General features: G+C 36.5%; 1 protein-coding gene across 11 annotated transcripts in view; it reads right to left on the bottom strand.

Annotated features, from left to right (window-relative positions):
* Nucleotides 1-333: 333 nt before the first annotated feature.
* PLD5 (phospholipase D family member 5) overlaps nucleotides 334-15,171 on the bottom strand; it is a 202,686-nt gene continuing 187,848 nt past the window's right edge. For 10 of the 11 annotated variants that reach the window (XM_069800629.1, XM_069800632.1, XM_069800628.1 and 7 more), the window contains 2 exons: nucleotides 13,758-13,872; nucleotides 334-11,684 (listed from right to left, as the gene is read on the bottom strand). In XM_069800629.1, the coding sequence (XP_069656730.1) occupies nucleotides 11,449-11,684; nucleotides 13,758-13,872 (351 nt within the window). In that variant the 3' untranslated portion in view covers nucleotides 334-11,448. The remainder of the gene's footprint in view (nucleotides 11,685-13,757; nucleotides 13,873-15,171) is intronic. The other variant, XM_069800627.1, reaches the window with a different exon arrangement.

Below are 15,171 nucleotides of genomic sequence, written 5' to 3'. Positions count from 1 at the left end.
GTGAATGTGCAGGGTGGATACAGCCTGAGCAATGTAGAGACTGATGTGCCTAAAAGTTGGATTTAAGCTTAATGTGTCTGAAGCCTAAAACAGGGGTACAGAAGACCCATGTTCCAATAGCTGTGAAGTTTGCTAGATGCTCCCAGTAACTTAGTGCCAGTGGTGCTCAGACTTTGCAGAGCCTTAGTTGGAGGCACCAGGTAGTCTGTGTTGCTGGATATGCCTTCGGTTTGTGTATGTACAGAAGACTGGGAGCTAGGGGCTAATATCTGTGATTCAGTGCTCATAGAAACAAACACTGACAGAGACAGACTAGAAAGAGTAAGAAAAGCATTATGTACTGAAACAAGATTCTTTTATTTCAGTGCAGTACAAAGAAATAGGAGTTACTTTGCTTTGAATGAAAGTACTGAAACTAAAAAATGAAGCAGATGAAATACATTCGTGTAGTACTAGGAATCCTTGGATATCAAAGCAGTGAGAAGTGATAGCTATGATACTGCAGCATTAAAATAAATATTTACATAGCTTTAAACTAATGCATTACTTCCTTGATTTAGTGTTATAGCATTGGTGACTTAGCTTCCAGCAGTATAAGATACTACAACTTACAATGTTGTCTTAGCCATCAGTCTTACAGCCAGTGATTTCCTTATGTTTAAAGTGCACTGGTACAGCGGCAACACTCTGTACCAAGCCACCTCTCCAAAACTGCAGTGAACCCAAAGTCAGCCTCTTTTTTCTTTTTTCTTCCAAAAGAATGAATCTGCTCAATTCTGTTAATGTGTTGAACTTTGGTTACGTATAGTAGCACTGTAAAACAGTGGGCCCAGTTCACAATCAAGTAACATGAACTCATTGTATTAAGGTGATGAGAAATTATTGTTTAAAGAAAAAAAAAAAAAAAAAAGATTGCTACATTGTCATCCTGCAGCACCAAACACAATAGCTGCTCAGTTTTGGACTTTTTCAGTTAGAGCACTATTTTTCAACTTGAATTAGAACAGGCCATCTGTTTTCCTAGTAAATGTAGATGAGTTGTATTTTCAAAGGTATCAAAACACACTGACATAGTGGTTTGCAGAGAGTCAATAGCCCCATTTACAGACTCAGTGCTTTTATTTTATTTTTTTTTAGTAAGTAAACATTAATTACACAGGTATTGCTGTGAACCAAGCCCATGGTCTAAAGGAAGCACGTTTCTTGCCAAATTAAAAGTCTTTACATAAGAACATGTTTTTATAATGGATTTGAATAGCTGCTGTGTAAGTTACTAAAATCATGTGTCTTCCTGCTTGCACTTTGTACCAACACAAAAAATGGATAAACATGCAGTAAAATGTAGCATCATTTAGAAAATAATGTGTAAAAAAAAAAAAACAACAAAACCCCCCAAAACCAAAACCCCCAAAAAAACCCCCAAAACATTCAGTATCTTATATTAAAGCATTTACACTGCATAGGCATTCATATAAGGATATAGTATAATAAAACTCATCAAATATACAAGCATGCAGCAGTTGCCTTATATTCACAGTTCTAGAAATGACCACACATTGATTTCCTCAAATATAAATTGGATTATCCAAAATAGATTTTGCAGCCACTTGCTTTTGCAGTGGCAAACTACGTTCTTGTGTGCATTGCAGATACTGACCTATATAACAGGCCTAAGCTATGCTGCTGTATTGTACACATCTGTGATAAATACTGTGTTTTGAAATAGGAAGGATAATGAGAAGTTATCCATACTTCTCATAGTAGAACTTGGAGACTACGCAGTGCTTGAATTGAACAAAATATATAAGCATATTTATTGTATTCTCCTTAGAGAGTAACACTGCAACCTTGCCACATATCTAGCTACTGCATAAGCTGGCCATGCAGTTTTCAAAATAAGTTTAGACAGATTTTGCTATTTGATACTTTATTCCATCAGAAGAGGTATAGTAGTAAACTTACATAGTATGTATCCTTTTTGCTCTGCAAACTTTACAAAGGACTCCTGCTACTTTTAGACTGTGTAGGGAAATACAATGCAGTGCTAAAGTCACACTCGGAAATTTAAAAAATGTTTGCAGAGACATCTTCTTTCTTCATTTACTCTTTTGAAGGTGGTGGTGTTATATACGATGGTGAGCTTGGACCGTCTTAACTATCACAAGATGACAGTACCCATATTAGACCCCCTCTGTGGCTGAATGCCACCTGCAGGGTAAAATTGAGGTCATGTGGCTTGAAGTTGTCTGTGGTTTTGACTTGCTTATTATTGCCTAGCTTGGCAGGTTAACCTGGCACGTGACTCCAGGACAACAGCAAACAAAATACCTGGAGGCAAGGCTTGTGTTAGTTGTGCAAGGTTTGCAAAATTGGGCTCTAGATCCTGATACAGGTTTTGGGCGTGCCAAGGCGAAATTGGATTGAGGAGTATGACTTAAAACCCTTTCCCCGTCCAGGTATTTTTCCAGTAGTGCCTGCATTCTGCTTTTGCCCTGACTCCCCTTGTCTTCATACATAGTAATTTGTATGTCTTTAAACAACATGTGCATGTACGTCCTTCTTCTGAGCACTTCAGGGAAAGCTAGTGGAAGTAAACTTGTAGGATGTTACAGCACCAACGATGCAAGTTGCAGGGATTCATCCCTGTGTACAAAGCAGCAAGGGATTCAGAAACAGCATGTAGGAAGTAGCTTGAAAAGGAAAAAGACAAGAGGCAGAGGGGGAGATAATGGAAACATTTGCCAATGAAAAAGGGGAGTGAGGAAAGGGAAGAGAGAATTGGGGCAGTGGTTGCTGTTCTCTCTGTTTAAAAAAAAGAAAGTATAATTCTCTCTGGAATGTTTAGTTCAGAGAGAAGCATTGCCCTTTGTTTTTTAAAAAAGTGAGCTTTGGCACACATGTAATGTGGGACTGAAAAGGCAAGTAGATGGCTTTGGTATGTGCTATCAGAAACTGTTACATTAATGTACTTCTGTGCTGTGGCCAGGAGTTTACTTTTGTAGCTTGTTATTCTGAGTCTTTTAATGTGTGCATGTTCCTATTTTCTAGTAAAGGATATGTGGCCCTTTCCAGAAAGAGCTGTACTATTTCCTGTCCTACTCTTAAGTAAGACTGACAACAGTGGAACAAGTCATCGTACTAGAGATGTCCTAAGCTCCTGTGACACAGATACTCATTTTCCTTTGAGGATGTGTCTCTGTGTGTGTGTGTGGGGAGCCTCAGCTCTGCATTTAGAGTCCAAATGTCCTTTTATCAGATTCTGAGATGGATATGGGGGCATCTGAATGCTTTTATTGTATCAACTGGCACTTGGAAAATGGGCTTACAGTTTATTTTAGTTGGCTTGCTTGCTGCCACAGATGTTGCTTTTCTGCCACTAAGATCTCTGTGGTGACATCTGAAGACATAAATGCTGTGAGAAGTGACTATTTTTTTAATGATTATTTGGCAGTAGGGTCTGTATAAATATACACAGAACCCCATTTTCTTGCCTACCTTTTAAGTGATATACATCCATAGATGGACATAAGACTTTGAATGCTGAAACCTTTGTACAACATATCAAAGCTACTGGTTCACAGATTCTTCACTGCATCTCTGTCATATTAAGAGCAGCAGTTAGATGTGGGGACAGTACACAAATGTAACAGCATTTTGATTTATAAATTTCAACCTCATTAATCTAAGGTACTGCATTAGCCTCTCGTTCTTCTTCCAATTCTCATTTAGTTTTCTAAATGTTGGCAAAAATGAGAATGCGTTCTGGTTTTGATCCTGATTTCTTATGCGTTTTAATACTTGTACTAGGTTCTTTGGGTTCCTCACTGAATATGCAATTCATCTTTTCTTTCCACAGGGAAAACTCTTAAAATCTAGTTTGGAAGAGTCTTTGAAGAATCTAGAGATTGTTAAAAGCAGATGTCACAGCTGTCTTGAGTATAGCGAGAAGGAGGAAGAGGAACTCTCCTGAGAAGCCTGACAGTTTGCAAGAAAGAAGTTGGTACTAAGCTGTGAGCCCCAAGCTCCCACAGGTATGCACCACCTTCTGAGAATTAATAGAAGTTGGATGTGTAAGATCTTTGCTTTTTTTAGAAACCTTATCAGCTCTATTTCTAGTAGCAAACTGGGCTATTCCTTGAAGAGAGGAGGCAGTGCATTTTCCATTTTTACCTGCCTTTTCCACCCCTCTTACAAAGTGAAGAAATTCAATTCCTAAAGACAAGGGGCATTTGATCTCTCACCTTTTCATGCTAAAGTTAGCTGCACATTTCGGTCATTACAAATCATTACATTCGGTTGTATGGTAAAGAATGGTTTACATTAGAATAAAATGAGACCACGATGAGGGGTATATCACCAGAAGAACCTCTGCCTCGTTTAAAGTTTGCCAAACGTTCTTCCCCTGCCCCTCAATCTCTTCTTCCAGATTTTGCATATGTGTCTCTCCAGGTGAAGAATTATCTGAGGCACTTGGAATTATGTGTTTGACCTCCTTTATTATGTTTTCTTTAGTATCCCATTAGGTGAGTGATCTGTCAAAGGGCAGAAGGATGTTGAGCAGCCAGCAGTTTTCAGAAGCAGCAGGTAACTAAAAATATTTTGTTTCCTTTGCTCCTCAGGCAATGACAAGTAAAAACCTGGACTGGGTTGCTGAAGAAGTATTAGACACTGAGAGGACGAGTGAGATTAGGAGAATAGCCCTCTGACCTTTAGAAAGAAACAGCTGTCACTTCAAGAAGCATCCTGCTTTGCTGTCAAGTTTCAAGAAAAACATTGAATACAGGTACAGTGTCATTTGAAGAAATACAAATAAGGAATAATGTGGAGTAATTGAACACTGAGCAAATCCACTTGAAAACACTTGTTAGCAAGTCAGTCAATAAAATGTTCCACACACTTCCGTTTGAAGAGCTTCTTACTTTGTGTTATATGCTGTCTTGCTTAGACAATGCTATGTAATGGTGCATGCCTTTAATCTTTAACATAAAGATTCCTTCCCCAGTAAAATCCCTATTAAGTACCTCAAAGTTACTTTTGGAAATAATTCCAGCTTCTAAGTAATTTATGGACTTTATATAGTTAGCACTTTTTGGGGGAAATACTTTTTTTCATTTGAGTGTGATTAATTTGTTAAAGTTGATTGCCTGATACTTGTGCTTAGTTTTCACCAGTTTATTAGTAGTTGAGAATGGTATCTGTCTGACTTGACTATATTTGTATATTGAGAGAACACATACAAATGCTGCATGTGATGTGAAATTTGCAGGTGTGTGCTATGTTGTAAATCCTTGCTTATATAGCGCTAGAAACTCCTAATGTGCAAGGAAGAGCCCCATTTCAAATACTGCTTTACTACTCAGTACCTACTATGTAGAAATTGATGAGCTTTTATTCATGCTGATTTCTTTCTGTTAAGCATAAGTTTGTAATTGTTAGAGGTTCCCTCCTTATTCTGAAAACAGTCATGGGAGTTCACTCATATGAAGAAGAGAAATACTGGATTTTGCAGGGAAAGGAACAAAATGAGAACATAGCCCAGAGCTTTTAGGCCAGCACCCAGTCCTTTAACCCGGTCTTATTCAAGTTAGTTTGCCTCTGTAGCTATTTTTGCCCCTTCCTCTCTACTCTAATTTTATGCTGTTGCAGGAGGGACGGATATTATTTGTGAGATGCAGTTCCCACTATGTGTTCATGCAACACTATCATGATACATGTAATTTGTATTATTCACGTTTGTGGCCATGCAACATGAAGGAGCACAAAACAATCCTCTGGAGTGCTGCAGTTGTCAGCCATTTTGTTATATTTTGTTCTGTTCTGTAGCCTGAATCCAGCCATCAACTTTATTTCTGTTCTTAAAGGGAAAGTTATCATGTTCATTTTACAGGATTAAAAAGATTTATTGGGTCTTCCTGTAAAATTGCAGTGTAGAATTTGTTGTGAACAAAATAGAGCTGACTCCATTGACTATAGCAGAATAATTTGCAGCCAGAATTGAATTGCACTCTTAAAATCTAATTTTAACAAGGTTTTCAGAAATAAGCCGCAGTAGCTTGATTTTTGTCCTACCTGTATTTTGAATTTTAGGGAAAACCTAACCTTAGAGTGTTAATGCAGTTGTAGCATATGGATATGGAATAGAAATGTGTTTTCATGAAAACCCAATTTAAGTTACTGTGTTGAACCACTCAATACAGCTGGATTCTTCATTCAGATTCTCTGTAAATTCCTGATCTCAACATAATTCAAACACACAATTCTCGCAGACTTTTTCTTTGAAGCCCTTGCAGGACTAATCCAGATAGGAGGTGCAATGGAAAGCTCCACTGTATTATAAGACTGGAGTTTATCATCTAATGACTTCAGCATCCACAGAGTGTAAAGCACATGAGTTCTTTTCTTGTCTAAACTATTTTGAACAAGGTCTCTTTTACATGCTAGTTTGGCAAGCTTCTAAGGCATTTGTGCAAAGTGATGATGCAAGAGCAACCTGATTCAACACTGAGAAATTCATAAATAACATCCAGCAGTAATTAAAGAGAAAAACTACAGCTAAGAAAAGCAATCACCCTACAGTATCAGTTGAGCTACTATACTCTGCAGTGTCAAAAGTGGAATATGTTTACTGGTGCCTTCAACTCAGGAGGTATCGTTGTGAATTTTAAATATACCAAGGATTCATTCTGATTTATACATAGATTGAGTTGGATTAACAGTGATTAAAAAGCCATGAATATATATGTAGAGAAAGGATAAGAGTGGAAGAAAAACCACAGTGCCAGAAATTACCATCTGGAAACATACTATACATGTAGCCAGTATTTTTGTATTAAAATGAAGAGTTAATGTTGAAGTCTAAAATGGTTTTAAGATAACTTAGCATGCTCTATAAGGCCATCCTCAGGAGTCAAGTGCATGATATTCAAGATGGGGATATTTATAAAGGACTTCAGTTTGAAGAACTGGAATAGCCAGCTGATGTCTTTACCATCTTGATGAGAAAGTCTGTGCTATTTTCAGTAAGTACACACTAAAGTCACAAAAAACCCCTATAAATTCTTTGTCTGGATTTCTCCTTAGATTAGGGTTAAATGGCAGGTAACGTTCACACAAAGATTAGCTGTTCAGTTTTTATGTATGCAAAACTCAACAAAGTAGCAGAATTTAGGTAGCTAGTAGTATAGCAAATAATGGGTATGTCTTAAAAGTAGCATTCTGAGGCTTTTTTTACTGGTTTAGCAAACTCTCCTCTGAACGACCTGCAGAGCCTGGATTTACCAGAAGGAACACTTGGCCCTGTATTGTGTAAAACTTTGTACAGCACAGCCTCAAAGTCAGTTCAAAGATGCATTTTTATTTTTTTGTTTTTTAAGAAGGTGAGCAGGAAAAAACTGGACAAAAATTTAGTTCCTGTCAGGGTACAGCTGTGGTTGTTGTGCTGTGGCACACAATCCATGCTTTTCTGGTCTTCAAAGAGAAGGTGAGAGTAGTTGTGGATACTAGTTCATGCTTCAGGCAGAAAAAAGTGGTAGCTGGCCCAAAGCAGCTTGAGACTTACATGTGAGATTTGTAAAGTGGCCACGGTGTTGTGTTCTTCACCCTGTGCCTACAGGAATTTTTGTGGTTATGCTTTTGATATCAGCCAGGTGTTGGGGGAATTCAGATTTTATTTATTTTTACACCTTGGCAGGACACAATAATTCAGCTATGTTGTGGATTAGTTGATAATGAAGACAGGAATAATTTGTGAAATTTAGTTCTAGAACTGGGCTTGGCTAAAAATGCTCAGCATTAGATGTGCTTTTGGTTTGGACCAACATCTTTCATTCATTTTTTGTCTTTTTGTGACTCTAGTTTTAGGTACTAACCTGTAAACATCACAATATGTAGTCTTACTTAGGAAGTTCACTGTATGCCTCAGTACTAGATACAAGATCTTTAGCAGGACTTCACATGAGGAACAGTTAAACAAAAGCTTGTATGAATAAGGCACTAGTAAATGTTTGCAGCAAACAACAATTACAGTCTATATTCTTTAAGAATAAAGCCGTTCTGTTTAGGAAATTGCCTTTAATATGACAGAGTTACCAATGCCAGTTAGAAGGGGCTTAGATAAAGTGCATCTTTTGGATTATGCCTGTGAGGTCTGTGAGAAACCACTGAATGCAAATCCCTCTTAAGTTTGGAAATAGCTTGTGCAATGGTGATACTCAGGAGAGCTAAAGGAAGATGAAACTGGTCTAGATTCTGATCCCTGCTAAACCAACGTGAAATCACTGTAATGGATTTGCTCCAGATTTATTTACATTGGTAGAAGGATCTGAAGCCAGAATCGAGGCTGCTGTGGCAAATGTAGTTAAACAGGAACAGTGCAAACCCAAAACAAATAATTGGGTATAATTGCCTTAAACAGCCTCAAAAAAGAATCTGGTATTTTTAATTTCCTGCTTGCTGAAGTCCAAGGATGCACTTTGTCTTTTGGTGAATGTAACAGACCAAAGCCTTCTGTACTACTTTGGAGCTGCTGCCATTCTAAACAGTTACTAAAATATCAGTCCATACTTTATACCAAATGAAACTCGAGTCTGCCAGTCTGTTTGTAGGATGGCTGGTTGCTATTTTGCATTAAAAGTTGTTCAGAAAAACCCCAAACTCTTCCATTCATAAAAACAGAACATACTGCCACTTTTAAAATGTACTTTTACATATCAGCTCTTTTTTTTGGGGGGGGTCACTGAAGCACCAGAATTTGTTTATCAAGCCAGTAAGAATGCATTTGTAAACTAATGGATCTGGTTAATATTCATGATTGTATTTCCCTAGGATTTGTCCAGTAAAACTACTACATCTGCATCATTCATTTGGTATACTAAATGGAAGGTCAGTGGTAACTCCACAGTCTGATTTCGTCACTAAATCCTGCTTTGTAAACAGACAGCTTAGCTCTATCATCTGACAAATTTCTGTTCCACTCAGATCCTCCATTATTTGTACAAGATGTCATTTAAAAAACTCTTCACATGTTTCTAGTATTCAGAGGGAAAAAAAATCACATTGATTCATTCTTGTATATTATTGCCATCAGGTGCTACAACAATTAACAACTCTGGACAGTGGGGTTTTTTTGTTTGCTTGGGGTTTTTGTATCTTATGTAAGGACTTGGTATTAAGTTTATCTCAAGCTTTAAGATCACCCATCTGTGGGGACCTCAGAAGCTTTACAGATATCTCAATCAGCTTTTAAAAATGTGGGGTTTTTTTGTTTGGTTGGTTTCGGTTTTTTTTAGCTTTGATTCATAACACTAAATTCATCGGTGGTATAACTTGGCTGAATTTTTCACCAGAAATTAATCTGGGCTAGTATTTATTTCTTAAACAAAACAAAAAAACCCCAACAAGTAAATTAAGTGCTGGGGATCTCTCTCCCGTACTTGCTATACATATTCTAAATTATATACAGAAGGAAGAAAATACAGAAATTTCTCTTCACAAAGATCTTTTTCCTTCATAGCAACTCAGGAAACTCTTTTTAGATATGTTTCCTATATGAATGTCAGAATATATGCTTTTCTCTCTGTGTGTGTGTAGGCTAATAAATGGCATGTATTTATCTGAATAATAGAAAATGTTAATAAGCATTAGAGCTGTGCAGAATCCTTTCTGTAAAAGTTGATAACTTTAAAAATTTGTTATGTCATTTTCAGTAAGATGATGTAAATCTTGGCAATTGCAAAAGAAACAAACATTCATTGTCAAAAGTGTGTCTTTTGCAGTCATAACTAGTTTTGTGGTGTGTCTCTAGCTGGCAGTTTGAAGTTGTGCATGTTACCTTATTAGAATTTCCTCAGCTGTGCTTACTTTAAAATAAATTTGAACTTTTTTTTTAACCTTCTAAATGAAACCTGTGTTTTGAAAGTCAAGGTGGGTTTTTAACTTGTTCTTAAGATTAAAATAGTACATTGGGACATGACTGGTTTTCCTTCCCTTTTTGTCCACTGCTTTCGAAGTGTGCCTTCAGTAACATACAGCCAGGTGAGAAAAGTCTGCATTTTGGAAAAAGTTCTGTGAATATTTAACGAAATGCAGAGCACAGTTTGCTTTCATGGCTGTATTTCTTCAACAGAAGCAGAGGGATAGTAATGAAACATTTTTATTATGAAGCTAAGCTATTACAGCTCTGGAGAAAAATCTGTCGTCAAACATTTATATGTATTTTTTTAAAGAGCAAAGTCACACTTTTACAGAACAGTTGCTTCTTGGTGCAACTGAGTTGTGTTTTTAGAGGCACGCTATTAACACCAACTGAAACTGTGGCCTAAATGAAGGCATCATATTTCTGTTTGTGCTGATGTAGTCGCCTATATGGATGACATTTTAACAAAAAATGCCATTTCACTTTTTTTTTTTTTAAAATGAAAGTTAGGAAAGAAAACACTTCCAGGTGTTAATCAAAGAAAATGACTACATGATCATTTAACAACAATTATTGCATGATTTTGCATGACCCTTGATCTTGCTAAAGAGCAGTATTTGATTTTTACGTATGCATTGGTTTGATAGTGAGTCATCATGCAACTGCTGACTTGCACTTGATAAATATTTAACTTGGGGACGAAATTTTCTTGAGATTACAAAAAAAAAAAAAAAAAGGAAGAAAAATCAGTCCTAGGCCTTTGCTATTAATCCAAAGATTTTCATTGTTAGATGAAACATGTATAATTGGAAATAACTATTATGTTGAAAGGAATCCACATTATTTTGATAAAAAAAATCCATTTATCTGAGAGGCTTTAAAGATTATGACAAATTTGAGGTCAACCCCAATCCCTCAAAACCTTCTGATACTTTTAGGAGATGAATAAATTATCAGTCATGTAACTGATGTATTTTAAGGCTAGTTAGAAGAAATGGAAGAGTGATACTCAAACTGAATGCTCAAAACTAGGAAGTATTTGCATGACTGGGTATTTATTTAAAGGGAAAGATTTATATGTGTGAAAGTTTGCTTATTCCTTTATGTTTTCTAATACAGTAAACCTACCATCTACTTGTATGTCAATAATAACTGATCTTAGAATGCCATTTCATAGCTTGAATCTTGGTTTTGCCTCAAGGTTCATTCTAGCCAGGATGGCAATTAAGGGAAGTCCTAAAACTGAAACAGAAAAATTGACACATGCTGTTAAATTCAAACACAGAACGTTAAAAGTAACATGGAAGCAGAAATGACATTCAGTGTCAGAAGTAGCAAACTTGAAAGTCTTAAATAATTCAATATAGAGAATATAGTTAGACAGTTTTTATATAAGTGTGCTTTTTCCTAAAAACACCCCCCCAAACCAAACGGGTTTTTTTGCTTTTTCTTTAAGTCTTTTGTCTGTAAATATGAAAGAGAGCTACACCCCAACGTAATTCTTCATTGCCATACTAAACAGTAAAATAGTCTTTCTAATTCACATTGCTCATGGCAGTCTTATTTGATGTTGCTTTATTAAGTTTGTGATTAAAGCAGTTTGGGATTTTTGTTGGCTGTAAACTTTTGGCATAATGTGAATACCAGTCCCTTTCAAAAACAGCCTTGAGTTGCTTAATGATGCTTGTGCTGTTCCCCGCGTCTGCTTGGTTGATAACAAGGCCAGCTCCAGCATTCTGCGTAAAAGCATTTCCTACCCAATCAAAATTACCTACAAGTAAAGGCAGGAATATACAATGAGTTTCTAACATTAGGAAAAAAAAACCCAAAAACACCACCCCAAAACCAAACAAAAAGGCGATCTCCCTAAAGGCAGTCCAGTGTGATCGAGTATCGTTTTCCCCAGTGCCTACCTGGGCAGAGACGGAAATAAGTTTTCTATACTAGCGGGAAAGAAAAAACTCCCATTACATACCAGTGTGTAGTGCAGATAATTTCTGGAAGTTCAGCAGCTCTAATCCTTCATAAGTGAAAACAGGTTCTTTTATTTATTCAAAACTAACTTGCTCTTCCTTTTGCATATATTGTATTATTACTCCATTTACTTTCCTCATCAGCCTTCCCAGTGCCCAGAATGAAAATATTTTTTGGCTGTATAAACAATTTGAAGTAGATGGGATGGAGAGTGGTTGCTCCATTAATGCTGAGCCAAACCAATGGATCTTTTACAGGTTACCCATTGATAGATACTATTTCAGGAAAGAAAAACAGGTTTTACTGCTTTATGCCAGTTATTACCACCTGTGTTGAAATCTAAGATAATGAATGAGCATTTCAAATCCTGCTGATTGCAAGGCAAAGAGGGTAGTTGTATTAATGGAAAACAGGTAAACCAAGTGTTTCAGTTATTTATTTTTATTTCACTAGAACTAGTAACTATTTAAGTTAAGTTGTACATTCATAACACATGCAGTATTTTGGAGAAAAAAAATGCTCTTACTAGAGGTCATCTTTTAAAACAACATATGAACATACAAAAAACAGGAAGGTATCCAAGAAATTTATACCCTTTCTTTCAGCGTCATTTCAGCAGGAAGTGTTAAGAATTCTAAAATTGTCAAGGATGGTAAATTGAAGTCTCATCATAAGGGACATTTCTTCCTGTGCTTTCAAATAAAAGATAATTGGGTACTTAACATGCATTTGTGTTACTTTCACACAGCTTTGATTATTTCTTTTTTTGATTTATGTATGTCTAAGGATGTAAGGACAATAGGAAAGAAAAAAAACCAACAACTTGTCTACACAGCATGGATTTTTAGCCAAGTTACACGTTACTGAAATTTGATCTGGCTGGTGGAAGAAATTTAAAATGGAGTAAAAAAATTAGGGGGGGGGGCTCATAAAACATTTGGGAGACAAGAGAATAATAAGCTACACTATTTGAAGTGAAAAATAAGATTTGGATAGGTTAAGGGAGGTGTCTGTGTTCAGAGCCCATCAAGGTGAGCTTTTCAGAGTAGCTCCTGGTTGCATGTCTACACTGCTTGGGATTTTCCATTCTTCATGGTGCATGGGCATGCTTCTGGGTTGCAGCCTCTGCAGTCACTGGCTTTAAGCCCTTTGCAGTAAGTCAGGGTGAGGAAGTAAGCAACTAAAGCATCAAGCTGCAGCATATTAGAATGCATATTTTCTCTCTTTACTTTATAAAATCTGAGTTACTTTTTAATTCAGTAGCAGTTTCTTGATCCTGCAGCTCACGCAGCTCAAGCAGCTAGATTTTTTTTTAAAGGCAGTTTTTAGACTGCATTCAGTGAGCATTTGACTGATGAACTTTTGCTAGGAGCCATACAGCGACTTTACTTAAATGCACCTTCAGCCCAAAATACCAGTTAGATACGTACCTAATGTTAGGAGGGTATCTGAAATTAGAGTAAATGGAATAAGACTTCAGAAGATGAAAGGCATTTATACAGTTTTTACCAGGATTGACCACAGCTTTAGTAGTAACATGGGAGGAAATGGAGAACAGTCCATCTTCATTGGATTGCAGAAACAAGATCTTATGTTAATAATCCAATTTATTCCTACTTCATAACGTGTGTTGTATTTGTGTTTTCAGTCTGTTTTTAAATACTGAACGTTGCTTTTGAAAAACTGATTCATAGATAGAAGTTTTTAAATGAGAAGAGGCTCAAAGCTCAGTTTTCATCTAGGTTCCCAAAGAAATGAACTATTATTTTAACTTAAGCATATCAGCTGTAGATTCCTCATTTACAAATGGGTGTTATTTCAGGCTTTTGGCTAGAAACCAGAATTTCTTGAGATGTGGTTACTTACTTACCAATGTATGCAGCTCCATCAGTCACCATATATTTGTTACGATTTAATTTGGGAAGGGAAGTGTTCTTCTGTTCTTTAAGAAAGCATGCACTCTCTTCCTCAAGGTCAAAGAATTTCTGCCATAAAATAGAATGGAGTGCAGATTAATGAGAACTGTTTTATAATGGACAGAAAAAATATGGTCTGTTCTTTACTCTTCATTGAAAATGAGTTAGTGCTACAGAAAAGAGAACTTGAGTTTTTATAGCCAAGCATTAATTTTAATAAAACACAGCACGTTGTATTTCTTACTAAATTCTCATAGTTTGTGATACTATGCCTTGGCATTCTGAACTGTACAAACTATATGGCTACTGAATACTAAAAGCAATACAGTGCCAAGTAGTAAAGGCTATGAAATGAACATTCCCCCCCCAGTCTTCATGTGCTGCATGGTAAGAGCCAGGAATTTTTCTTTAGATAATTTCCTCATTCATCAAGGGACATTGGGGTTTGAAGTCTGCTTCAGGATCCGGATTGGCAGGTACACCAACAGCTGAATTAATACCTTTGTATTACACATTGCATAGTTTCCACCAGGAAACTTGCTGATTTCAGAAACTTAGAAACTTCTCAGGATTAAATCTGATCTGGAGAGGTCAAATTTACCAGACAACAAGAGGAAAGTGCTTCTTTTTTACCCTAAAGGTAAAGTCTAAAGTTAGATTTTTTAATTTTTTTTTTATTTATTTTGGAGCCACATGCACTCCTTGTCTGCATCAGTGCAAGACAAAAATGAGATTTTCAGTACAAATCTGAATATTGTTTGTTTCATCAAGGAAACTAATAGCTAGACGCAGATTCCAAAACCAGAAGTAGAGAATAAGATGATGAAGTTAAAGATTTACTGCATGACTGGGAAACTTTGATTGAGGTGATGGTGTAGATCCTCAGAACAAACCTAACTCACAGTATATTACTGGTGAAAGTAGCTGGCTATACATTGCACCCCCTTAAGACATTGAAAAATAGTATTTAAAAAAAACCACCCCAAAACTTCTTGATCGTTCTTGTGGGTCTGTTTTCCATAATGCAAAATTCATCTCTTGAACTAGTGATCTTTTTGATACAAACCTTGAATGAATCCTTTTAGGTTAGGGAGACGTCTTTCAGAATAATATTACAACTTTGAAAACCCAACTGTAAAATACTATATTTGTTACTGAGATGTAGTGATCTCTGTGGTAGACTACATCATCAGTTTGATTAAATCAAATAAGGGTGTACACATAGCACACAGGCAGTTAGTTTTATAAAGCATTCTTTACCCAGCTGATGATGTAGGTAGGTTTCAAGCTGGTTTGCAGTAAACTGCTTGACTATTGCAAAATGTGTTGTTACTGATTACCAGGAACGCCAGCTTTAGGTTTTATACC

The sequence above is a fragment of the Haliaeetus albicilla genome, chromosome 13, assembly GCF_947461875.1.
Source record: "Haliaeetus albicilla chromosome 13, bHalAlb1.1, whole genome shotgun sequence".
NCBI lineage: Eukaryota > Metazoa > Chordata > Aves > Accipitriformes > Accipitridae > Haliaeetus > Haliaeetus albicilla.
Note: the sequence above shows the minus strand (reverse complement) of the source record. Positions and strands in the feature narration are given on the sequence as shown.